Genomic DNA, 25368 nt, shown 5'->3' with positions numbered 1-25368 from the left:
CCATGTGCCCGATGCTCCTGAAGCATGTGCCCCGGTGGTGGGGCCGGGAAGCTGCTCTAGTGCTGAGAGCTGTCAATGACCCAGGTAAGCCGTGATTTGCCATCCAAGCCTCCCCGGAGGTTGCAAGCCTTCAGGAGACTCAGGGTCCAAAGTAGTTACACCCAACACACTCTGCCCCTGCAGCCTTTGCCCAGGTCAGAGCCAGGTTCTCCCCTCACAGATGCGCCACACCCCACCGTCGTCCCCTTGTCTTCTGGCTCCTTGCTCTGGCCCGTTAACGTGAGGGCGTGAGGTAAAGGCTGTTTGTTTCTACTGGGTGACATTGCCTCTGAGCTGTTTCTGAAGTCAGAACTAGGGCATGCTTGTCCCTGAGAAGTTCCTTCAGGGCTGTTCTCATGGTACGAGACTTTCTTCGTTTTTGTTAGCCTGAAGACGTATACAAACTTCCATTTTTTAAAGGGAGTGTTGGGTTCACGATTCCCTTGACTGCCTTCTGATTCCCTTTGCTGCTGTCAAGAAGTTCCTGTCACTCCGACCGACGCTGTCCTGCTCTGCTGTGTCCTTTGAAGATCTCCTCTTGTATGGAGCTCAGCACGTCCACGGGTACACGTGGACCTGGACGGCTTTCAGTTGGCCTGCTGGGGACGTGCTGTGCTTGCTGCGTCTGGAGGTACCTCTGTATTTTAGCAAGTTCTGGGACATCACATCCTTTATAGTATCTCATTGAAAATATGTCAGAGCCGCTCATTTTACCTTCCGTATCTTTGCTGTTTTCCGTCTCTTCGTCTGTGTGTGAGTGCTGGCCGACAGCCCTGGCTGAGCCCCCAAGTCACTAAGTCTTTCCCCAGCTGTGCCTCCCTCAGCTCTTGGGCGGGGGGACTGGTGCTGTAGCCCCCCCAGTCCTTCCTTTGCAGATTGATCTGATTATTTCCCATCCCATCCCACTCTCTCTTAGCTGCTTTATACTCCTTTTCAGACACTTTAATTATCTATGATCTTATCTGAATGATAAGATGGGCCCTTTTTCCTGCTGATTTTCCATAGTGAATTGTTTTCTTATCTAATTGGCGTTTTTTTGCGTTGCCCTCATTGCTTGACTCGGTGTCGGGGAGGCCTGAGACCCACACACAGAGCTGCGAAGCTTCCTGCAGAGAGATCTGAGGTGTCGAGGGATGGCTGCCGCCACCCTCAAGGCCCGCTCAGCACCGGAGCACTCTGGGCTCCCCCTGACTCTGCCATGGACGCAACTCAGGGGGTCGCTCCGGGAACCCTGCCTTTCCCAGCTGCTCCCAGGCTCACTTCCTTGGGCACCAGCTCCTCTTTGCTCCAGGACCAGCCAGGTGTTTTGTTTACTTATTTGGGGAAGTGGGGGAGGGAGTGGGAGTTCTCTCCTCCTCTTAGGAAAAAGGTAGGGGTCTCAGACGGACGCATTCACCTGGAAGTTAAGGTGCAGATGTGGGGGGGGATGTGCCCCCCGAGTGCCTGGGCAGACACTGAGCCCCACACAAGCACCTGACTTATGGATCTGACATCCCTTTTCTGTAATTTTGATGGAGTTTGGGCAGGAGTGGAGTTAGGTTTGAGTTTTCAGTCTGCCCTCTCTACTGGGAAGATCCGTCTGACCACTTAGCCCACGCCCGTCACCTGCCTGTGGTGGCTGAATGAGTGGATTGATTCTCACGAGCCCCCTCCCCATCCTTGACATGCAGGCTCCTGGTCCTGACACCCGCGGGGTCCTGCCAGCCATCCCCCAGGAATCAGCATACACGGGTCTCGCCCATGCGGGAGGCCTACAGTGGTCAACACAGGGGCTGGGACCCCCCATCTGGTCCAATGTCCCTCATCCTTCAGCATAACAGCAGTAAAGGAGCCCCTGGATCTCAGGAATGAACCCAGCCCCTGCCCCTCCCCCTCTCCGAGGTGACCCAGCAGGACCAGACCTATCTGAACTTCATGCTGTGAGTGAGGCAGGGCTTGAGGTGATGTCCCTGGGCATAGACTTAAATGCTGCTCTATGAGCAACTCTCTCTTGCCTTTACGTCAAAATGAACTCGGAGTTCATCCATTTATCCATTTTACTCACTTCTTACCATTTTGACCATATCTCCATGGCCCCCGCCGTCCTCTCTTTGGGTTTGAGCAGGGGCCACACACTCTCTTCTTTCTCCTGCCTTTGGCCCCCTCCATGCTGCTCCAAAACAAGCATGCACTGACAAGTTCTTTTCTCCTCACAGGATTCCCATCACCAGCAGCGGACACTCCCTCGCTGCCCGCCCAGCGGACCTCCTGCTGGTGCCCCCTCCCTGGGACCCACCTTGGCCTCCTGGCTGTCCCCCTGACATGGCAGGGCCTGCGCCTCTAGCTGATACCCTGCTGGGACACTCATCCCCGGTCACCACGGGCTCCCCCTCCATCAAGCTTTGTTCAGAGGTGGGCTGGTCAGTGAGGGTGTCTCTGGTTGCCCTCCGAAAGGAGCAGCTCACACCCTGGCCCGGCAGCACCGGCGTCTGATGTAGGTTCTGTATACGGCTTTATCCTGCACCCCTTAAAGCTCAGTCCTAACCCAGCCAGGGTTCTAAGCCAGCTGCAGGGCCTGCGCACCCTCTTGGGGGCCATCTGCAGGGTGATGGCTCCGGCGTGGCTTCTGCTGAGGCCCCTCCAAGTCGGCTTGTGCTCCGGAGTCTGGAGCATCTCGGGGCAGTAAATGTTCTGGCCCCAAAGAGTGATGCTCGTCACCCCCAGCGGCCCCACGTACCGACATGCTCCCGAAGGAGGGAAGGGGCTGGGAGCTGCAGGGGACCCCCAGCACTAGCCCTGCCCTGCCCCCTGGCTAGGGCTCCAACAGGACCCTCTAGCCCCTGAAGACAGTACACGGTCTTGTCCCTGACTGGGGCACCCAGTTGAGCTTCTCAGGTTGAGGTCTGTGGTCAGGCCAGGTGCTCAGGTCTGAGGTGCCTGAGGTCTTCTTTTTTGAAAGAGTTTACCTATTTATTGGAGAGAGACAGAGAGAACATGAGCAGGGGGAGCGGCAGAGGCAGGGGAGAAGCAGGCTCCCCCCTCAGCAGGAAGCCCGATGCAGGACTTGATCCCAGGACCCTGAGATCATGACCTGAGCCCAAGGTAGACACTTGACTGACAGAGCCCCTGGATGCTCTGTACTTTGGGGTTTTGAGTGCAGGTTCGGATCACACAGTCAACAGGCTTAGTCATGTCCTATTCCCTGATCATCCCATCCGTGACTTCCTGGCTTTGTTTCTGTGGTTTTCCGGCTTTCCACATGTGATTGGTGAGTTCTGAGGGTGAGTCCATGCTATATGGTGGGTGTTTGAGCCCTGAGTCCACAGTGATGTCTTGGGAAGACTTGTGCTCAGGGCGTCACCAGCGCAGGACTCTCCAAGCAAAGCCTATAATTAGGGGTTTTCCAGCTTCATGCCCGTGTGAGTATGGGCTTCTACTGAGGAATGGGCTAATTCGCTACACAGATCCAAATGCAAGAGAGGGTGGGCCCCTGAAGGGACAGCCCCACTCTGGGCCGGTGCCCGGGAGGGCCTCAGACACCCCAGGCTGAAGGCACCCAGGCCAGCAGAGCCTCCTGCAAGAGCCCAGCTCCTGCTGGTTCTTGCCGCGGCCCCCAAGGAACTGCCTGCTTCCCGCCTTCAGTCACTCCATGATGCACACATATCACACGTGTCTGGAAGAAGTCTTGGTTGGTCTAGTATTTGCAGGGGCTCAGGATCAGGCCTCTTGGAAGAGAAACAAAGATGACTGAGCTCTCCATTCATTCATTCAGCAGGCGTGCGGCGGCTGTGCCTTATGCCCGGGCTGCGCTGTGCAGACCGTGGCCAAGTGCACGCCCTTCACCCCAGGCTATTTGCCAGGGGCCTACTGTGCCCACTGCTGCCCATGGGCACGCTGTGTGCCTGAGCAGACAGACGGAAACGTCTGCTTACAGCACTCCCAAAGAGTCTATCCAGACAGAGCAGGGCTCCCCTGGAAGGTGGAAAGGCAAGCCTGTGGGAGGCTGAGGCATGGCTGCGAGGGGGCTGGGCCTTCTTGCATTTCCAGGTCCTTCTGGGCTCTCAGTGAGGAGCACAGGTGGGCACCCCAGCTCCGGAAAGCGAGGTGTCATGAGTTATCTCAGCTGTGCCCTGAGGTGATGTGTTTAGAGACCCTCAGGGACCATCTGCTGAGAACATCTTTCAGGTGAGTCTCTCCTCCTAGGCTACAGCTCCCAGTCTGTTGGGCAGGACATACCCAAGGTGCTGGCTGGAAGTCTATCCCTGTTGGGGGATAAAGGTTCACAAGCCGCTCTTTCACTGCTTCAAGGGTCAAGGCGACCACTGGGGACATACATCTCTTCTGGAGAGAGGAATGGGTACAAGGAGGTCAGCAACAATATAGGGCAGAGGGGCCTGAGATCAAGCTCATGGGAAGGGGTGGGGGGGGACGTGGAGGAGAGCTGTGGGGAGGGGTGGAGGGGAGCTGTGGGGAGGGGTGTGGGGTGGTGGTCATGGGGAGGGGTTAGCGGGGTAAAGGAGAGCAGTGGGGAGGAGTGTCAGGGGAGTATAGGATCACAGTGTGAAGGGGTGTCCAGGGTAGAGGAGCTCCATCAGAAGAGATAGGGAAGTAGAACGGCCTATCCAGTGGGGACATGTTGGGAGGGTAGGTGGGTGGGGGAGGGGTTGCTGAGAGGGAGAGGCCAAAGAGCAAGGAGCGTGGACCCTGGGTGCAGTGGACATGGAGCCCCCCATGGCAGCAAAGCAGGGAGTCCCATGTGGAGGGAGACACTGGGAACCAGAAATGGGGAGAGTCCTTCCTAGGCGAGTGAGTGGAAGTGGACACAGGAGCAGGAGGACGTGATGGGGAAAGGGAGGCCAAGAGAAACGACCCCCAAGATAGGAGGGGGAGACACTGGCTGCTGCGAATGACCAAGTAGGGGACAGGAGAGGGATGGCCCTGGATGTGTCTGAGGCTGGGTAGGTGTCCTGCATGAGCTGCTTCTACGGGGTGTGGATGGCTCCTCAGCAGGAGGTCTGAGCATGTGGGGACCCAAGACTGCCCCTCAGGAAAGTGGGTGGGAGAAGTGTCAGAGAAAACAGAGAAGCAGAGGTGAGAGGGGTCTCTGTATGGAAGTAACCAGATATCAGCAGGGACATTGAGGGGGTGGTGGACAAGGGTGGGGGAGGTGGGTGGGAGAGGGCAGTGGACAGAAGGGGGGAGGGGGTAGTTGTTGGATCTGATTCTGCATGTGTCCAAGCAGGTGGAAGAATGTTCTAGGAATAGAGAGGAGGCTTTCCCCATCTCCTGATCTTTCTCTGAGTGGCCAGCCCAGCCCAGGGCTCAGAGACTCCCATGGGATCCATGCTGATGGGTGAGGTGGAGACCCCTGACCTCAGACAAGGGCCCGGGCGGAGGAACAGTGAGCCCTCAGGGAAGCTGTAATGAGGCGGTGGGGCTTGGCGGTCAGTGGCCAGGTACAGGGACCGGCTGGCCTCAGGGAACAGCTGTGGGTGGCTGCACATGGCCTCGCTGTTCCTCTGAAGTCCCCACTGGTCCCACCAGCAGCCCCCGTGTGTGCTGGGTGTGTGTGAACACCTCCTTCGCGCCAGTCAGAGGCTGCCCAGTGTCCTTCCAGGAATCTCAGCATGCCCTCCAGGCAGGGGAGACCCTACTTGGGGTGGGACAGTGGCCCTCCCGGGGCCCTGCCAGGAAATGCAAGACAAGGGCCCCTGATGTCAGGAAACAGTCTTTATTCAAGTGAAAGGAGATGGGTCACGTGACAATGCCAAGGCGAGTTGTCAGAGCCTATTCTCCTTTACCCACTTGACCTACATGACCTGTCCGGGGTAGTCTCGGCCTGTGGGCGCTGGTGCCCCCAGGGACAGCAGGTCCAAGGTATTTCATATCCGCAGTAGCCTGGGGCTCCTGGGGCTGGGTGTGCAGCTCTCCTGTAGGTGGACCCGTGGATGCTGTGGGCCCTGTGGACACGCAGTCCGCATGCAAGACGACCTCCGACCAGCAGGAAGTAGAGCGGAGCGCAATGTAACCTCAGGGCTGGACTCCCCCAGAAGAGTAGGTCCCAGGACTGGGTGCCCGAGGGGAGAGCTCATTGAAAGGAGATGCCTCCCCCGGAGTCCTGCTCCACCCAGCCACTGGAGACCCATCTGTGGGGGGGGGTTGGTCAGCACCGAAGCTCAGAGCCCCACGTGGTCCACTGAACCACCAGGCTCAGCCACCACGAGGGGTGGAGGGCCTGCAGGGCTCTGGTCTCAGACACAGTTGTCGGGGACGCACTCGGCCTCCTCTTCGAGCTCGGGGCAGGGTGCCCCGTGGTTGGCAGGCTGCATGCGGATGTAGCGAGTCCTGCTCTTGGCTCCCAGCTTCCCACATGGACCTGCACACAGCCCCCAGGATGACCACAGGGAGACCTCGCAGTCCAGCGGCGTTTCTGCAACTGGACCGAGCACAAGAGAGGGCTGTGAGCAGGTGTGCGTCTCTTGTACAAGACCAGCCCCATGTGGGCATCACAAGGAGCGGGGATTTATCAGCATGCCTTAGAGCCCACCACAAGACCGCCAATCACACTGCCTGCAACCCCCCACTGAGACACCTCCAGGGACTCCCCCTCATGGGGGACTCTGGGACGCCAGCTCTGGCAGCCAGGACCAGGAGGCCAGGGGAGGGGCCTGCTCTGATGCAGCTGGGCTGGCAGGGGGCTCTGTGTTTCAGACCCCCACACCTGCTCATGGCTGGACCCCCACTATCCCTTCTGCCAGGGGGCAGGGGAGGGGAACAGAGAGGGATCCATTCAGTGGTGTCCTGACCATCAGCTATGATACAGGTCACACGCGGGGACGCCACTGATGAGGGCCTGCTTTACCACTCACTCCTGGGCAAATGTACAAGAGTTCACTGGTCAGCCAAAACCCACATCTCCCCAAACCCCCACTGTGCTGCACTAAGGGCTCCGAACCCCCAGGGCCCCCAGCTTCCTAAGGGGAGGGTTAAATCTCAGAGCCCTTGCCATCCGATGCTGAACCGGGGGAACCCTAGAGCCCACAGCGTCCTATGCCCAACACCTGAGCCCCTGTCTTTCTTCACACAGCCTCTGGCTGGTTTGACTCCGCCCCTTGCACACCCTAACACCACCTGCCCCGCCATCTCTCCCTCCCCCACGGCACCCATTAGCCATGAGGGCACATTACACCCAGGAGCCGGCTTGGGAGGGAGCACCTTTCCCAGCTCTGCCATAGCTGGATGGGGGACTCCCCTGGGGGAATCACTGGAGTGGGTAGACACGGAGGGTCGTGGTCCCTGGACCACTGGCCCCCATGAGGAGCAGGTTACCAGTGTGGTCTTGGGAAGTGGAGTGTGTGGAGGTGTCACTGACTCCTCAAAGAGGTCCCTTTGGGACAGTTTCTGCCCCCGAGTGTCCTTTCCTCTTTCAGTGTGGTGGCCACTCGCCATTAAGGATGATTGTGCAGGTGGGACAGAAGGACCTCACTCACGGGGGTCAGTATTGACAGCTGCCCTGTCACGGGTCCCTGTGTGGCCCGCAAACCCGAGGGGTGCTTCTCCCCACTGCAGCCCGCGGGCCATCAGGGCCTCCCTGGTGCCCAGAATGGCCATGCTGCGGCCGGGAGCTTGCAGGGGTCCTGGCGGCGGGGCGCCAACACGCTCACCTGAGACGCTGTCCACGATCTCATTGCTCCCGCCAACGCCCACGGGGCCTGGGGCGGGCGGGACGAAGGCCCTGGGGTTATGCCGGAGTCGCACCAAGGTCACTCTGGCGATTGGGGGCAGGGACTTCAGCCGGGGGTAGTAGAAGGAGTTTGCAGGGTGGCTGGGAGAGGAGGAGGTTATCTGCGGAGAGAGCAGCCTTATCCGCTGCGGCCCGGCGACACCCGGCGGCCTACGTGAGCACGCCTGGGGCGGGACCGCGGGGCGTGGTCTGCAGGTGGGGCCGCGGGGCGGGGTCTCGGGGCGGGGTCTCCAGGTGGGGCCGCAGGGGCCGCCCCGGCAGTCTGGTGCGCCGCCTAGGCCCTCCGCCCTGAAGAGCTGCCGCGTGCAGACCTGGCGTCTTGCGGTCAGGGACGAGGCGGCGCACTAACCTGAGAGCCACCTGTTGGGGGGGACCTCTGGTCCCTCCCCTCCATCATCCCCTCCCCTCCGTCCCCCCTTACCTCCGTCACCGTGTCCTGCGGGATGGTCGCGAAGTTGGGGGAGGAGAAGGTAAAGCCGCTGTCGGTCCCCGCGTCGTACGGGTAAAGGTCCACAGCAACCTGCTCCCTCCAGCGGTCCCCGTCGCATAGGTCCAGACTGTCCACGCCCACAAACCAGTCCGGGCTGGGAACGATGCGGACCACGAAGGACACCTGGGGGGAGGGCGGGCGCTTAGCCGGGCAGCCGCGGCCCCCCTCCTCCCCCCACCGCCGCCCGGCTCACCAGCGAGTGTCGCGAGTGGGCCTCCAGCTCCGCGGACGTCTGTCCGGTGCCGCTGGGCACGGCGGGCGCCGAGAACACCTCGTGCACGCTCTGCAGCTTCTCTCCCGCCGCCTCCATCTCCCGCATCAGGGCCCAGGCCTCGCCCCGCTCCGCAAAGTCCCTGAGCCCGTCGCTGACGTACTGGTTCTTCCTCCACAAGCTGTAGTCGGAGCTGTGCGCGGCCCCTGCGCGCGAGGGGGCGTGTGAGCCGCCGGCCGAGGGGCGCATGTTCCCCGGTCAGGGCCCAAGCCCGGCAGGACGTGCGCAGCAGAGATTTCTGGCACTGCAGGAAACGGGATGAGCGCGTCCACCCTGCCCACGGGGAAGTGCGGTGCAGCGCTGGGGTGGGGCGAGGGTCACCGCAGGTTGGGCGGGACCGGGCAGCACCGCTGCACTTACCCAGCAGGGAGGACCACTGTGCGGGGGGCCGAAACAGGGGGTACTGCTTGGGGAATGCTGTCTGGCTCCACTTGCCCGTGAAGGTGATGCTGTACTTGGCCAGGGGCCGGGCTGTGCAGACAGACTCTCCCCCCAGCGGCTGGCTGGCCACAGAGCCAAGTGTGGTCAGAAGGACAGCCCAGAGGGCCCTGCCCCAGGTGGTGGCGTGACTTGGGGCTCCCATGACCTAGGAGCAGAGGGAGAGCTCCACCAGCTGGCACCACAGGTCCCTGGAGAGGGGGCAGAGGCAAGGACCTCCTGGAGTGCAGCGTTCCCCACTATGCCTTCTCACCCCCACCCACATCAGGCTCAGGGGGACCCCCGTCCCATCCCTGAAAGCCAAGCCGGGTCAGGTTACACTTGGATCCCAAGCCCAGCAGATTCGGAGTCCTGGCTTGGTCTCAGCCATGCGGGGGAGGGGGGATGGAGGAGGAGGGAGGGGGCTTGGGGGGGGGCAGCATCCCTGAGTCCGGGGAATCTGGAGGGTGCACTTCAGGCACGCAGTGCCCGGGATGACCCCAGCAAATACAGGCTTCCCGGTGCTGCGGGCTGCCGGGCCCAGGAAAGTGCCAGGAGGCCCAGCGCCTCCAGATGGGGACAGGGGCGCATCCCCCTCACACACCTACTCACCCAGCAGGAGTGGCGGGAGGGCTGGCGGCTGGTCTGTGGCAGCGAATGGTCCCTGTGGGAGCCCAGAGCCCAGAGCTCTAATTTACGCCCAGGACAGCCCCCAGCCGGCCACGGCGCTGCAGAGAGCCGAAGCTCAGACGGGGAGAGGGAGAGAAGGGGCTCCTCCAGTGCCGTCCGCCCTCGCTCTGCCGCCGAGCAGATGCTTCTCCGGAGCTGAGGTCACTCTCCTCCCTCGGGCGCCTGCCACTTGCCGCACCCCTTTCTTTGTCTTTCCCTCCCGCCTCCCCGCCCTCCGCTCCTCTCCGGGCCGCTCCCCCTTCCCAACAAACCCGGCTTAGTGTCTCCCGGGAGGTGCTGCCACAGTCGCGGCTGGGAGGCTTGGGAGGCGAGCTGGGCTGGGGAGTGCCAGCATATTACACCCTCCAGGCAGGGTGGGACCGAGGGGCCACATTCCTGGCCTGACGTCAGTCCCTGTGTTGGAGATGAGCTGGAGAAGTGGGGGCTCCCAGTTCAGGCATCCCTTGGCCTGGGGTGCTGGGTTTGGGCACACACAGCTCGTCAGCGTCCACACGGCTGCCGTCCACATGGCTGGCCAGGGCATCCTGAGGCTGTCCCTCCAGAGGGGAGCCAGAACCACATGGGTAGAGTTGTCCCAGCTCCTGAAAGGCTCTCTGGGGCAGGGAGGTGGCTCAGGGTCCCCACCCAGCTTCCCTCGGTGGGGTAGAGCTCCATGGACGCCTGGCAGGGGGACATGACCAAAGCTGGTCACCGCTCACGGTCATTAAAATATTTCTAGAACCCTAATCGTGGGGTCTGGGAACAGAAGGGAAGCTCTTATCAGAACTGCTCAGGGAGCTTTTAAGCTCAAACAGAAAGCATTCTGATTTTTGGAACTGTTAACATTCCAGATGGGGTGGGGGGGGCAGTGGTGACTGAGGGACAGAGGAAAAAAGAATCACCGGGAATAGAACACAAATAAAAATGAATGACCAATGACCTGAGCTGTATTTCAAATACACACACAGCCACAGAGAGCAGCCCAAGTAGCCAGACTGCAGGTCCTTAGGCTGAACTCGGATCCTCACGTGGGGTTTTCAAACTTTTTGGTCTCAGGAACCCCGGCACTCTTAAAAATCACTGAGAACCCCAAAGAGCTTTCATGTGTGTGGTTAGAGCCATCAATACTTCCCATATTTGAAATCGTAACAGAAATGTTCAGAATACATATTTACTCCCTTACCAATGAAAATACATTCACATAAATAGCATAATGTTTCATGAAAAACAACTACGTTTTTCAAAGACTGGCCTGGTTCTATGTTTGCACAGCTCTCTCTCTGCCCGGCTTTGTGGGCAGACAGCTGGGCCTCCACATGTGACCCTCCGGAAGGCTGGAGGTGCGGAGTGGAGCCCAGCCTGGGCAGACAGGCCTTGCAGCCTCTGGAGAAACTCCACACGCCTGGGAGAGAATGTGAGCGAAGGCAAGTGCTGTCCGTGCACCTGTGTCTTGTTCTTGAGAAGCAGGGGCCTTTCTCTGGGAGAGAAAGCAGGAGATGGGCCCAGGGCCATGTTGCAGCTGGCTCTCCTGCCATGGTTTGCTCACGCACTGTCCGGGGTGGCCCTGGCCTCAGGCTTGCCCCATTGTACGGGGGGCTCTGATCCCAGCACCCCCACACCCATGTGGAAAGCCTCTGCAACTCAAGGACCCTGGCATGGGGGGGGGCGGGATGTGCTGCCAGAGGACCCTGGCCTGGAGCCCACAGGCAGGGACCCCCTTCCTTGCGTGGGCTCCCACGGGAGGGGCTCCACTTCCATTGTTGGTGACTGCCCCCCCAAGGACATGCCTGAGGGGATTCTTGGGATACAATGGGACCTGGGAAAGAGAACTAAAGGCCAAGGTAGCTGACCTGTGGCCGCTTGGCCTCCATTGGGCCTCAGGTGGGGACCTGGCCAGCAGGGAGTCGGCTCAGCTGCTGACCTAGCGCTGCCAGGTCCTGCCTCCCTTCGAGAATCACAGAATCCCCTGAGGGGGCTTTGGGATCTCTTGTCCACAGAGACCCCACTACAAAGGTCCCGCCAGACTTAGGCAGAGCCTCCCCCCTGCCCCTGCCAAGGGAAAGCCAGTTAGAAAGTCATTAACCCTGAGGAATACCTCCTGGGTCTCAGTGCTGGGGGCCCAGAAGTGAGCCTGACCACCAAGCCCTACTCTCCTGGGTGTGGGGGAGGGGCTGCAGACCGTGTACGTTCTGTCAGTTGGGTTCGGCGAGTGCTGCTGCATTAATTGCTTGACTCTAATTCTAGGGCCCCTTCCTGGAAGTCACTTCTTGATCAGTCACTCAGCTGGTTTCAGGCAGTGGGACTCAGGACAGTGGCTGCTGTTCAGGCCTCCACACCCCCAACCCTCCCTGTCTGCACCCCCATCCTGTCTGAACCTCACCCTCCCCATCTGCACCCCTACCTCCTTGTCTGCACCCACTGTGCTCTCTGTAGACCCCCCATTGCTCCAGTGGCAGAGCTGTCCTGTCCGACCCTCCATTCCATGTGGCGGCAGCAGGCACCCCTTATCCCTGCCCCCGACTCAGGTGTCTGTTGTAGCTCAAATTAGTCTAGAGTAAGGATGAGCAATTGACGAGCCAGCCTCTTGGCTGAGGTTGGGCAGCTGTGATGTCCTTTCCACCTAGTGTGAGGGGTGGGGTTGGTGGGCTCTCACTGGCCCTTGAGGGCTGTGTGGGATTTCTAGAAGTCTGTGTTTGTGGGCTGATGAGAATAGGCCTGGCAGGCAGGGGAGTGCTGGGTGAGCTCTGTGTCCTCATCCGCACCCCCTGGGCTGTGTCACTGCCCCCGGGTCCCAGAGCCCAGGCTGCCCCCATGGGGTGCGGGGGGCCCTTGAGGTCTGGTATAACAAGGGTCCTTTCAGAGCCCTCTCCAGGCGTGGCACAGGCCTCCCTGGTACCCCACCCGGGGACAGGCTGTCTCAAGCACTGGTGTCTGGCTCCCCAGGGGGATCCCGCCACTTAGACAGGCACACATTTGTCTGCTCATTTGCCCTCTCACCAGACATTTACCAAGGGCCTCGGTCCTGCCAGACACCACAGTCTCTGCATACACAACTTTCCCAATGGCCACCTCGGTTCTGAAGGTCTGAATAGTCCAGCAACAGGTTGGCTTTCCAGGGGGTCTCCCCAGCTTGTTGTCCCAGCACCCCCTCCATGTGCACAGACACACCCCGCTTGTTCCACCCCAGGGCCTTTGCCCTGGCAGCTCCTTGGAGGTCCCCATGTGTATGTCTCAGGGAGTGCCATCTGGCCCTGTCTTGTCATGGCTTTGTTTCCAATCAGGGCTCCCACAGAACGAGTCTGACTAATGTAAGCAAGGGTGTGGCTTCCAGAGCCTTTAAGAAGGCTGAGCTTCCAAGAATGACTTCCAGGACTGCGTGCAGGGTGGCCGCCGGGCCCCACCTGCCCAGTCCCCTGCCTCCCTTGCACCCTTGACCTCTGCTCTGGAGCCAGGTTTCTTGGAGCCCTTCTGGTATGTGAAGCCCAACTGGGTCTGGGAATCCTGGATCCTGGGTTTAGCTTTGCCACCTCTGCAGTCCAGGAAGGCACTAGAAGGGGCGGGTGCTAGCAAGCTGAGCCCCAAACAGCACACGCCTGCCCTCCTCTCTTGCCGAGCTGTGGGCACCTTGCTCAATGGGCTTCCCCTGCAGGCAGATCCCTATGACCGTGCCTGACTTGCAGGGGCCCCGTGAGCCCAGGACTGTCCCAAGCGTCCCTGTCTGCACCTGACAGGCCTTGCAGCCTCTGGATAGCCCCGCATGCCTGGGAGAGACTGGCAACACTGCCAGGCCCACTTCGTTGAGGAGGTGGGGCTGCGGAAGCTGAGCTGCAGGCGTAGGAGGGGACCAGCTTCCGTCTGGCTGTAGATACAGGCAGGGTCTGCCTCCCAAGGACATGGTCCTCTGCTCTCAGCGGTAGCCATGGTACCTTCATCCAAATGAAGGTGGCAGGACCTCAGCAGACACGGCAGAATGAGGACCTCTGGAAATGCTTTCCTTTGTGAGAGCAGTGAGAACACAGGTAAGAGTGGCTGCATGGACCTTTTCAGCACCTGGAGACCAACCCGGCTGCAACAGGCTTTGAAGAGTTCCTTGTTTTGGGTTGTAATCCAGAAAATTGGCTGAATCTTGGTGAGAACAGCAAGCCTTAAGGTGTTTGTTTTGTTTGCTCTCATCCTGACCATTTTTACGTGCACAGCTCAGTGGTATTAAACACGTTCCCACTGCTGAAGGGCCGTCACCACCATCCATCTCAGGACTCGCTCATCTTGTGACTCTGAACCTCAGTGCCCATTCAGTAGTGACTCCCGTTTCTGTTCCTCCCGGCCCCTGGCACCCCGTCAGTCTCTGTGATTTTGGCTCCTCTAAGTACCTCATGCAAGTGGCGTCCTACAGGACTTGTCCTTCTGTGGCTGGCTGCTCTCACTGGGCACAGCGTCCTCAAGGGTCACCAAGTGGCAATAGGCGGCAGATGGTCCTCCTCTCTGAGGCTGAGTGCACGATGTGTACACACGTGTGGGTGCCCATTGATCTGTCAGTGGGCACTCAGGTGCTTCCCTGTCTTAGCCGCTGTGAGTCATGCTACAGTGAACAGGGCTGTGCACTCATCCCTCGGAGACTCTGCTCCCAGTTCCTTTGGATGTAGATACCCGGATGTGGAGTGGCTGGGCTGGATGGTGGTTCCACATCTAAAATCCTGTGGACCCTCCACACTGTTTTCCATGGCAGCTGCACCATTTCTCGTTCCCACCAATGGGGCCCAGCTTTCTACTCTCCCCATGTCTTCACCAAGCTACGAGGTGTTTTCACTTGGTCCGTCCTCCACTCTTCAGCTGTCTAGTTGCCTAAAAATGAGCAGCCTGTCAGCCCCTGGATGGAGCCAAAGCAGCATTCCTAGAAAAGGGTCCCAGTTTCTGTCTCGTGGTTTCCTGGAAGACCCCATTAGCAGAACTGTCTGAATTTGACTTGGTCCAGAGATGACCCCGCAGATAAGACTTTTCCCCAGGGGTGATGGTTGGAAATGGTCACAGACAATTAATGAACTTTGCCGTGGCCTTAGGTGTGGATAACAGTGGGGGCAAACAAGAGACTCACCAGAAAGCTGAGAAGGAAAGTCTGAGAGATGGGACGTCCACAGAGAGCCATGGAAAACACCAGCGTATTCCTCGGGGGTCTAGAAGGCCACACAAATTCCTAGGGCAGCAAGTGTTCAGGTAAGACCCGAGCTTCCCTCCCACTAGCCCAGAGGCTCTGCACCAGCAGGAAGGGGTGCATGCAGGCCATGGTTCAGCACCCGCAGTCTGGCCCGCCACAAGGCCATGATGTGACAGCAAGGTCCTGGGCATCTCAGGAGGTCTCTGTCCAGTTGTTACCTGTCCACTAAGCTAATGAAGCGGAGCCTCAGTGGCCACATGTGGCAAAAATACAGATCTTGCAGAATTAATTCAGAGAAGTCACTCAACAGGCAACAAATGCGACAAAGCAAGAGGAGCCGGTAGGATCTGACTTCTGGGATTGGCGCTTTATATGATTTTAAATCTTCAGCTTTCACCAAATACTATGTCACATGTGATGACACGAGCGCGTGGCCATGCCCACAGAAGGCAGGGAGCAGCCAATAGGAAGAATGTCTGTGGTGTCCTGGGGGCTGCACTTGCCACAGACTTCAACATGGGAAGCGTGTCCAGAGAATTAAATTATGAGATGATGTTTCACCAAACAGAGAGCATTAGGAATGAATAGAAATGATAAACCAAATCGAAATTTTGGAGCTGACAGGGGCATGAACAGAACTGAGAAATTTGCTGGAGCTAGTCCACAGTGTGGGAGTAGCAAAGAATCAGCTAGAAGGAGGTAGAAAGACGGGGGCTGCCCAGCTTGAGGAACAGAACAGTGAAGGAAACAGAATAGGGACCCCGAGACCCGTTAGGCATGGTCCCACGTGCCACCTGTGGTCACAGAAATCCCAGGAGAGGAGGGAGCTAATGGGGCAGAAACACTGTTTGGAGCCACAGTGGCCAGATGTCCCCAAGTAGAGGAAAAACACTCCCATGTGCACCCAAGGAGCGCCTCGGCTCCCAAGGAGGAAAATGCCAGGAGGTCCACACCCAGATGCCTCCCAAGCAAACCCTGTGAGACACAGAGAGACCAGCTCCCCATGTGTGAGGGATCCGCAGGTGGGTTCAGAGCAGACTTCTTTGGAAGCAGAAGCCACGGAGACGAGAGGCAGCGGGACAGGTGTTCAGGATGCGGACAGACAAAACAGCAATGGAGAATTCTCCAGGTCAAAAGACTACCTTTCAAAACTGAAGGAGAAATGAAGACATTCCCAGATAAGGAAACCTGCTCTGCAGAAACACGAAAGGGTCCGACCACAATGAGGGGAGTACGGACAAAGTCTTTAACCCCAGGAAAGGCACAGCCAAGGGCAGAGGCGGAGGTCAGTGTGGAAGGCAGCGTGAACATGCTCTGCGTCCAGGGTGCCTTCGTCCCCACACCTGCACACAGTGATAGGCCTACCGGTTACATGTCTTGATGGGCAAGGAATGTGCACGTGTGTGATTTATAGACCACGATGGCTCTAAGGGAGGAGGGAACAGAGCTGTGTACCAGCAAAGTTTTTGTACGCTATTGAGCATAAAGTGGTATTAATCGGGAAGGGGCTTGCTATAAATTAAGAAATTAATTACAGTTCCCAGGGAAACCACTAACAAAATAAATCTTAGAAACACAATAAAAGAAATGACAAGTGAATTCAAATGGGACACTAGAAACTACCTATTTAACACAAAGGAAGCCCATATGGGAGAAGAGAGGAAGAGAACAGATACAAGCAGCAAAGCCAGAACAGACGAGTGACACACATGATGTCCCTGTATGTTGTCTGCAGGAGATGGGGGTCGCACTCCAAGACAAGAGAAAACTCAGTGCACGATGGACAATGAGCCGTGCGCAGCCAACAAGACTGTGCCCAAGAGGCAGGATGGCTTCGGGACAAACGCTGTTCCTAGAGACCGAGAGGGACACTTGGAGATGAGGAAGGGTAAATCGGTCAGGAATGTATCACCATGTGACGCACCTGTGCTGTTGAAAACCCACCTAAAGTCCTGGCCTCCCTCCCAAGCTCACCTGCTTGTGCAGGGAGGCTCACAGACGTGACAACGAAAATCTTGAGGGAGAAGAAACTACTTGTGTGGGACCGGACTGTCTGCAGACAGAATCCCTCTGATGGGGGGTCCACATCCTTCAGACCCTGTGGTTGGAGGGCCAAGTTGGAGACTTTCAACTTTCAATAGCTTGTTTTTAATAATGAATAGAGCACCGAGATCAAAAAGAGAAGGAAAGAACACACAACAGAGGCCCAGAAGGCTCGAGTAACTCTACAAGCCGGCTGGATCCCACACACGCCTGTGGCCTCTAACTGTTCCGACCTTCTCCACACCTGCCTGAACGACAAGTCTCAACACATTTAAAGGGAGCGAAATAACGTGTGTAAGTTCTCTCACCACAGTGGAAGGAAGTAGAAAGTAACGGGACAAAATTTGGCTATAGCTTCTGTCCTGGAGCTTCTGGAAGACTGAAGGTCTACCTGGGACAAGGGGTCCCACCTGGGACAGGAGGTCCCACCTGAGACAGGGGGTCCTAACTGATACAGGGAGTCCTGGCTGGGACAGGGGGTCAAACTGGGACAAGGAGGGGGTCCTGAGACAGAGCATCCTACCTGAGACAGGAGGTCCTCCCTGGGATGGGGGTCCTGCCTGAGACAGAGGTCCTCCCTGGGATGGGGGGACCTCCCTGGGACACGGGTCCCACCTGAAAGCCCAGCCATACTGCTCCCTGGCTGGCCACCTGATCCATCTCTTTCCTTCTCTGGGCTTCAGGGCCTGAGGCTGTGCAGGACTCTCTACAGACCAGTGTGTGGAAGTCATAGGGACACAGTGAGCTGCTCTGGGCAGTGCCTGTCACTGGGCAGGTCCAGCAGGGCTGCCGGCAGGACCCCCGCCCTTGGGAGGAGATGCGCAGGATCTCCTGGAGAGACAGTCCTCCCATCTCTCCCCAGAATGTTCCGTACCTCCGCAGACCATTTTAGCCTTGGTGGCCCTGGTTCTCTGGGGACTGAACCTCTGCTTAAGGCCCTGGGACTCCAGCCAAAGTTGGGTCCCTTCCCTCCTCCAGGCTCCCCTCCACCCACACCCACCCAGGTGCACCCTCCGCCCCATCTCCCAGCAGGACGTGGGCGCCCCACGTCCTGACCCTTGTGCAGGCCACACCCCCTCGGGGCCTCAGTTTCTCCCTCTGCAGGGCGTGGGAGGGACCAGGTTCACCAGATGGCCATCCGGCCTCCACACGCTTAAGCACTGAGATCACCCCTTGCCTCATGACCCCGAGGCCCAGCCAAGCCGCCGTGCTGCGCCCAAGGCTCTGTCCAAGCTCTGAGTCAGGCCTCGCTGGCAGCCAGGCTGGCCATGCCTCCTGGGAGCGGGTTTGGGCGCGGGGACCTCTGCGTTCATTCTCACTTTCTCCGTCCCCGCGGGTCTTCCCTCGCTCCTCGCGGGCCAGAGAAGTCATCTGCGGAGCCAGAGCTGGAGGCCGGCTCTGACAGGCTTCAGGGCGCCAGCAGCTAGTTCCACAGGAAAAGCACGTTCCAAGGACAGCCCTGGGTTCAGAGGGGTGATGTGGTGGTGAGGCGAGGGTGCGCAGCCAGGGGGACTGGCCCCTTCTGGGGTCTGTGGCACCAAGTCCAGGCCCTTCCCTCCTGGTCAGGAAAGTGGTCCAGCCTCGCCCCGTGAGGGAGGAGGGACTGAAGAGCGGGGGCCCCTTTCAGAGGTGTAGGGAACACCAAAGGACCCAGCCCCAGTGAGGAGCAGCTGTGGTGCCCAGCCCAGTGCTCTTTCCCTGTCCCCTGCCCACACTGTCCCCTGCCCTGGGAGGCCTAGAGGTACAGGCAGAGGGTCGGCGTACACACAGCTTCCTCCCAGCAGGGCTCAGCCTGATCCCCAGCTCAGAGGCCAGTAGCCCCTGAGGACCAGGGGAAGGCCTTCCTCTCCACTCAGGGACCTGCTTCCCAGCCTGGAAATTCTGAACAGGCTCTGGCGGCCCCACAGCCTTGCGGCTGGACGCCCTGGCTCCAGGCTTGCTGGTGGCCGACTTTCCGCCTGGGCCCAGTGGAAATGTGGGTCAGCACTGGCTCCCCTGGCCTGGGGCCATACCCCACGGATGGAAGAGCACAGCCTGGGGGCTGTCTGGCGGGGCCAGTCCCCACAGCAGCCTGCCCTACTCCAGTGGCACCCCCACCCCTTGCCACCCCCCCATCGTGCTCCGCAGGCCCAGGCTGTCCATCTCTTCATCCTGATTCATTCATTTCTAGGTCTGGCTGTGAGGTTCGGGGTTGGGTAGGCCTGTCACTAAGGGAAGACCCACACTGTCCCGGGTCATCTTCTCCCCCAGAGGCAGCTGGACTGAGCCCACTGACCCCAGTGGGTGACCCTATAGACCACACCCAGCCGGGCTGGCCTGGTGGTCCCCTTGCCCTCCAACACCCAGAGCCCCGCGACTTCACCCCTCCCAGGTGTCTGTACCATCTCCTAGAGTTGCAGCACCCTGCTTTCCGTGGGTGCCCTGATCCTCCACAAGCCTCCAGGGGCGCTGCTCATGAGGGGTCCTGGACCCCAGATTCAGGGGGGCACCCTGGAGTTGTGCCAGTTGCAGTCCCTTCTTCAGGATCCTCCTGTTCAGACCATGGAAAGTCCACCTAGCGGTCAGCTGGGAGATGGGCAGAGGAGCAGTCAGGATGCCCTATAGGTTCTGGGAGATGGCTGGGAGACACGCAGGGGAGAGGCCAGGATGTCCTGCGGGTTCTGGGCGCTGTCATGCTGCACTTCTTGAGGTGTCTGCTTCCCTGCCTTCTAGGGATTCCAAAGGAGATCTAAAAGCATAGAAAGCCTTGTTCTCAATGATTTAAAGAAAGGATCAGCTGTCCCTTTCCTCTCAGCCTCTGAAAGGGAAAGAAGGAGTAGGGCTGGTGGGCTTTGAAGGGCACTGGTCAGTGTCCTGTCTCATTCCACGTTTGCATATGTCTGTTGATCCTCTTTCCCAGAGCTGGTTTGGGCAGGAATCCTGTGGGAGGGGAGTGTCTATTCTCAGGAGCCAGGTCCTGGGTCATGCCTATTGTTGTCACTACCTTAAGCCCTGGGCAATGAGTCCCCAAGGTCAGCCGCCTAGGGAGGGGGCGTTGTCCAGCCAGGCACAGACACCACAGATGGAGTTACAGAAGTTCCGACAGTGCTCATGACCGTCTGAATGGGGGTTCTCCGCAGGCAATGCCTTCCAGTCTCCCTTCTTCCTTCTCTGGAGGGTCCTGCCTCCATAGGGGAGGAGTTGGCAGTCAGGACACTGGACGCCCTAGATGTGTGGATGCAGCCGCTGGTCAGGCCCCTTGGGTCTGGGATGGCGACAAGTGGTGAGTGTTCTAGCTTAACGCCCGGTTCAGCTATCCCAGGGGGGCAGCCCATCCTGGGGAAGCAGCCCCTGGACTTAGCAGGGCTCAGCAGGGTGTGTGTGGAGGAGGGCGGCCTGCCCTCCATTCCCATTGTGAAGGCGGTAACTCAGCTCTGCGGCTGTGATCTGAATTGGGGTCCTGCGCAAGAGACAGGGGGAGGCCTGTCCTGGTGCACTTGCCCCCTGGGACGCTCATGGAAGCTGGAGACTTGCCCCCCACCTCCACCCAAACAGGGCCTTCACCTTCTCTTCTCTGCTTCCCAGCAAGGGAAAGAGGTCAGTGCCCTGGGGTCAGAGGGGCTGGGGGATTCGACCTCACGGAGGTCACTTCACACAGCTCAGGGTCTGCCAGTCTCTAAAGAACCAGGGTAGGGGGAGCTGACTTACCTCTCACTCTGCTGCCACATTGAGAAAGCAGCCGTGGGCAAATGAGCACGAGTGTGCATGGCTGTGTTCCAGTAAAACGTTACTGACCAAGACCCAAGGAGGGCTTGAGAGCACCACAGAGGGCTGAAGGCCTCCATCGCTAGGACCCACACACTCCACTGGAGCCTCTGCCTGTCCTTTCCCACACCCTTGCAAACCCATGAAGTCCTGGAACCTTGTGGGCGGATGGGGCAGCCAGGGCGGGGAAAGTACATGCTTGCTGACAGGAAGAACATGTTACTTCAAGAGAGAAAATCTTAACAAGGCCTGGAGATCTCATCTGCAATGTTGGAAGCAGAGGACAGTGAAATGTCATCCATGGGTCATGGAGAGAGAAGGACTCCACCCCAGGCATCTTATACTAGCCCAGAAGTAGTTGCTGTGAGCATGGAAATATTAGTATAAATGTCATCATATCCCACATTCAAGGGGAATACCAGAAGAGGTCCAGGAAACTGACCGTGAATCAGACAGAGGATGCAAGATTGATGTCAAGACAGCACTAAGAGGACGGGAACCTGAGCACAAACATTGGGGCACACTGATGTACACACTGAGTAAGTGAGCACGTGTTGGGAATGACGGAAACATAAGTCATCAACCTCGATGTACCACACAACATAGGAACTAAACACATAAAGCCAAACTGAAAGGCAGCACAGGGACTGAGCAATGCAGACAAAGAAACGATCACTAGTTCTTTTCATTTTTAGGTCAAGTAATGACTGAAAAACACAACAGACTTGGATGTAGACTATGATCTTCACATTCCTCTGAGGGAAGACATAGGACTTTCTACACGGCCATGACATTACATACTTGGACGGAAAGAAAACCTTCGAATGAAAAAGTAGGTCAGTGAAAATGATCTTATTATAATCTGACAAATCCTGAAATAAATAACAAAAAGTCACATACATACTCCCAGTTTTAACCACTCAGAAACTAAAAAACACATTCCTAGGTAATGCTCAGATAAAACAGGAAATCGAATCTGAACATGAAAGGTCTCTGGAAAGCTATGAAAATATAAACACCTCTCAGCACAGCCCAAACGCTCAGATGCCCAGAGGAAGGAATGAAAGTGAGGGACTTTTGCCCATTTTAGGAAATTAGAATGAGAACAATAAAAGAACTTCCTAAAAAGCAGAAAGGAGGAATTATGAAGAGAAAATCAGAAATTAATTAAGTAGAAAACAAGTAAAAAGGAGAGATGATAAAGTGTTTTTTCTAAAAGAAAATAAAATAGAACCCCCTAGTCCTGCCTAAAAGCCTGGTTAAGTAGTGACAAGCTCTGTTTAGAATTTGTGTATATGAAATTTAGAAACCCGCATGCAACCGGGAGCTGGAAAGAGAGCCAGGGAGGAGCTGGGAGATCTAACAGCATGTACTGCAAATCTGGGGCAGCTGCCTGGAAACCTGGAGCAAAAAGGTAATTTTCTAGTGAATACCAATTATTGAAATAACTTACAATATAAGGGGAAACATGGACAGACATCTGTAAGACAGTGGAAAGATGGTTAAATATGAAGCAAAGAAGGAAAGCAGCTGGAAGAGATGTCCACAGCTGAGTATGTTTTAAGTTAAGTCAGAGGAAAAGTCGTCCCAGTGTTATTTTAACTTTTCCAAGACACATAAAAAGATGGAAAACTCTGTAATTCATCTTATAAAACCAGTATAATTTAATCTAAAAACCTGATGTTGTAAAAAAAAAAAAAGAGAGACTACAGACAAATATCACTTATAAATGCAGATGAGAAAAAAATCTAAATAGGAGAATAGCAGAAAGTATCCAATGCAGTATCTGCAGAATTACATACACTGTGACTTGGTAGGTCTGTTCCAGGCTTCCAGTGGGGGCTCAGTGCTTGAGTTCAATAAGTTCATTGACAAAATAGCACAGAAAATTCATAGAACCAGATCAATAAATATTGAGGGAATGTGACAAAGTTCAGCAATCATTAATAATACAGATTATCAACCTACATAATAATCAATTACAGTATTATTGATCTGTGCAATCTACTTCAATATAATAGTAATAGTAATCATTATTCATACCATAATAAAATAGAAAAAGAAATGAAAATCTTTGCACACAGCACTGGCCGAGATCATTCTGCCTAGAAAACACAAAACTTCCAACCAACGCAGGTGTGAGTAGTGATTCTTGCCTCTGCCTTTACTGTTCAACATTTTCCTGGAGGTTCTACCAAATATAATAAAAAATCAAATAAATGGTGTAAACATCAGAAAAAATGGATAAAATTATTTGCGTGCCTTGATGACCCTAAGACACCAGACCCTAGTTTAAAAACTTAAAGCCCAGTAAGAAACATTGATATGAGATAAATATATGAAAATGGGCAACTTGTCACTTAGCAGTGAGCACCTGAGGGTGAGATTAAGAGACATTCAGGGAGCTAATGTGAGGGTGCTGGATGGGCCACTCACTGCTTCTGCCTCCAGGATGGGAGGAATGTGTGGACACAACTGCCACCTCTTCCAAGGCCCACTTTCCTGTTTGCATGTTCATGGACCCCACGTGGCAGGCGGTTCTCTGGCGGGGCAGAGGGGCCCTCCAGGACAGGGACGGACAGGACAAGCAAGGTGAGTGGCGATGTTCTCAGGACAACAGAAACCGTCCAGAACTTGCCAAGAAATATGGAACAGACAGGAGCAGAACTGTGCAAGCTCAGTGCAGGGCAGATGGGCCCTGAGCGAAGGAGAGACACAGCAGAGTCTCAGGAAGGCCTACAGCCCAGAGTCCCCAAGTGCACACGCTCCCCACTGGATTCCCAGCTTTTCAAATGGGATGAAGCAACTTGAAGATCACTCTAGAAGGCTTTGTGCCCGGCCTGCAAGAAAGGAAGGACCAGTCTGGTTCTGACCCTGGCTCTGCATGTGCGGGGTGCAGTGACTTAGCCATCCTGTGCCTCAGTTTCCCCACCTGGGAGTTGCCTATGAGAGGACGTTAACCTATGATAAGGAACCGCTCTGGATAAACGTCTGCTCACCTGAGTGGTGTTTGCAGGTGTCAGAACATCCCTGAAACCCACCCAAATCGAATCTGTGTGCCTTCGACACACAGGAGGTGATCCCTGCTCAGAACAGAGTCCAGACCGTGTGACAGGGTCCCGAATGACAAAGTCGAGGGTCAGCATCACTGGGGAGACAGTGGCTTGCGTCATAATGAGTGATGATGTGGGCAAGAAGCAGGCCCCAGGCCCCGGGCAGAGAGCGGGCGCCAGGAGAGCCGGGACCATGAGTGGCAGGGGCCTACCTAGCACGAGGGGCCTCAGCCACCCCTAGGAGGTGGCTGGGCCTTAGAGCAAGCAGCCAGGGTGAGGAGGCTGGGACCCCAACGCCTGAAGAGGAGGTCGTGGGTGGGCCGGCTGGCTCAGTGCCAGGATCGTCCAGCTCCCATGGCCTGTCCCTGTCTGCCGAGAATGTAAACCATGACCTCATGGCTCAGGGAATGTGGTTTCCGCTGACTGCCCCGCTGCTCACAGCTGTTCCCCATCAGGGCAGCGCCAGGCGCCAGGCTCTAGCTGCCCCTTGTTTTCCAGCAGGAAGCCCGAGGCCCAACAACTGCAGGCCAGGTGTGGACAGCACTCCCATCACCACCCCTGCTCAGGGCCAGCTCTAGCTCCAGACCCGTGGGGAAGGCAGGCAGGGCCTGGGCAGGTAGAGGGCAGGGCTGGTTGTGGGGGCCCTCCCGTCTGCGGGGACATCACATCCCCGGGCTTGAGCTGGGGGAAGGGCAGGGGACGAAGGGAACAAGGAGGTGGGGCTCTGTGTTCCCCTCCCTGTTGTGGAGGGCACTGCACTGGGGACCCTCTCAGGTTTCCAGGACCAGATGCAGCCTGAGCACTTGCTGGTGGATGAACCCCCCACCCCAGTCCCCTAATCAGCCTCTGGGTGGTGCTTCCTCCCTAGCCCAAGCATCTCAGCTTCCTGGTGGGTTCCACTGGTCACATCTACAGGCCAGAAGTTTCTGGAAGTTTCAGAGGCCCCTGTGTGGCCTGGTTCCTCCCTGGCTCTTCATTTCCTTCTGCACAAGCACAAGCTGCATAAGACTGAGCCTTTGCGTTTGAGCCTATGCCCCCCACCCCCTCCCACCCCTATGAGATCTGCCCTAGGGGGCTGTATGGGTACAGCTGCCCAGGGCACCACTACCTCCTCCATCTGGCTGGGCCTCAGTCCCTGCTGTGATCCCCCTGCTCCCTGAGCCCCACCACACTCGGGATATGCTCTATGCATGAATGGTGGGGCTCCCACCAGGCCAGGGGCTGTGCCCACTCAAGCTGGGATGACTCGGGGATTCCCGACTACCCTATTGGACACCCTGGGTGGGTCCTTTCCAGCCCAAAGCTTCCCCTCCACGGGCCCAGCAAAGGCCTGGGCAGCTCCCCAAGCTCACCACCCTGGACAGGGCTGTGGGGTCCTCCAGTGGGTCAGGCCTGTGCCTAGCAGTGCAGGGGCTGTGTGTGGACAGAATGTTTTGGGAGGCAGCCCTGCAAAACCGCATGGGAGTTCGGAGTCCCTGCAGGAGGAAGGTCAGAGGGAGCCATATATTTCTGGGGAAACTGCTCTCCTCCGTGGCATCACCAGGGCTGGGCCTTGGTGCGAGCTTCCCTCTCACCATAGGCGCCCATGGTTGCCGCCGAAAGACAGATGGAGGAAGAACATTTGCTTTAAAAAAAAAAAAAAAGAGAGCTCCATTAAGATATGACTCACATGACATAAAATTCACCTTTAAAGTATTTAATTCAGCGGTTTTTAGTTTATTCATGAGGTTGTGCAACCATCGCGTCTATCTACTTCCAGAATATTCC

At 57.1% G+C, this 25368-nt stretch overlaps 1 protein-coding gene across 3 annotated transcripts; it reads right to left on the bottom strand.

The window, feature by feature from the left end:
- Nucleotides 1–6201: 6201 nt before the first annotated feature.
- Nucleotides 6202–9826, bottom strand: SPON2 (spondin 2). Of its 3 annotated transcripts, none has more exons than XM_032856689.1 (6): nt 9545–9826; nt 8884–9109; nt 8446–8669; nt 8184–8375; nt 7683–7863; nt 6202–6454 (listed from the first exon to the last, which is right to left on the bottom strand). In XM_032856689.1, the coding sequence occupies exons 2-6, from the start codon at nt 9104–9106 to the stop codon at nt 6270–6272; spliced, it is 1005 nt and encodes a 334-aa protein (XP_032712580.1). In that variant the 5' UTR covers nt 9107–9109; nt 9545–9826; the 3' UTR covers nt 6202–6269. The 3 variants fall into 3 exon arrangements, with proteins under 3 accessions (XP_032712580.1, XP_032712559.1, XP_032712569.1); XM_032856668.1 differs by having other exon boundaries at nt 9553–9825; XM_032856678.1 differs by lacking the exon at nt 9545–9826 and having other exon boundaries at nt 8884–9152.
- Between the last annotated feature and the right edge of the window lie 15542 nt (nt 9827–25368).

Source organism: Lontra canadensis, unplaced genomic scaffold, assembly GCF_010015895.1.
Source record: "Lontra canadensis isolate GAN:19392208 unplaced genomic scaffold, GSC_riverotter_1.0 scaffold1, whole genome shotgun sequence".
Classification (NCBI taxonomy): Eukaryota; Metazoa; Chordata; class Mammalia; order Carnivora; family Mustelidae; genus Lontra; species Lontra canadensis.
This window is presented reverse-complemented; position numbering and strand designations above follow the sequence as displayed.

Excerpts from the sequence above, each read along its gene's own strand:
- SPON2 (XM_032856689.1), bottom strand. The coding sequence starts at position 9,106 with ATGGGAGCCCCAAGTCACGCCACCACCTGGGGCAGGGCCCTCTGGGCT. Across the intron at positions 8,670-8,883 it reads ACAGTGGTCCTCCCTGCTGG|GGGCCGCGCACAGCTCCGAC; the intron begins GTAAGTGCAGCG and ends CCTCGCGCGCAG. Across the intron at positions 7,864-8,183 it reads CGCAGGACACGGTGACGGAG|ATAACCTCCTCCTCTCCCAG; the intron begins GTAAGGGGGGAC and ends CTCTCTCCGCAG.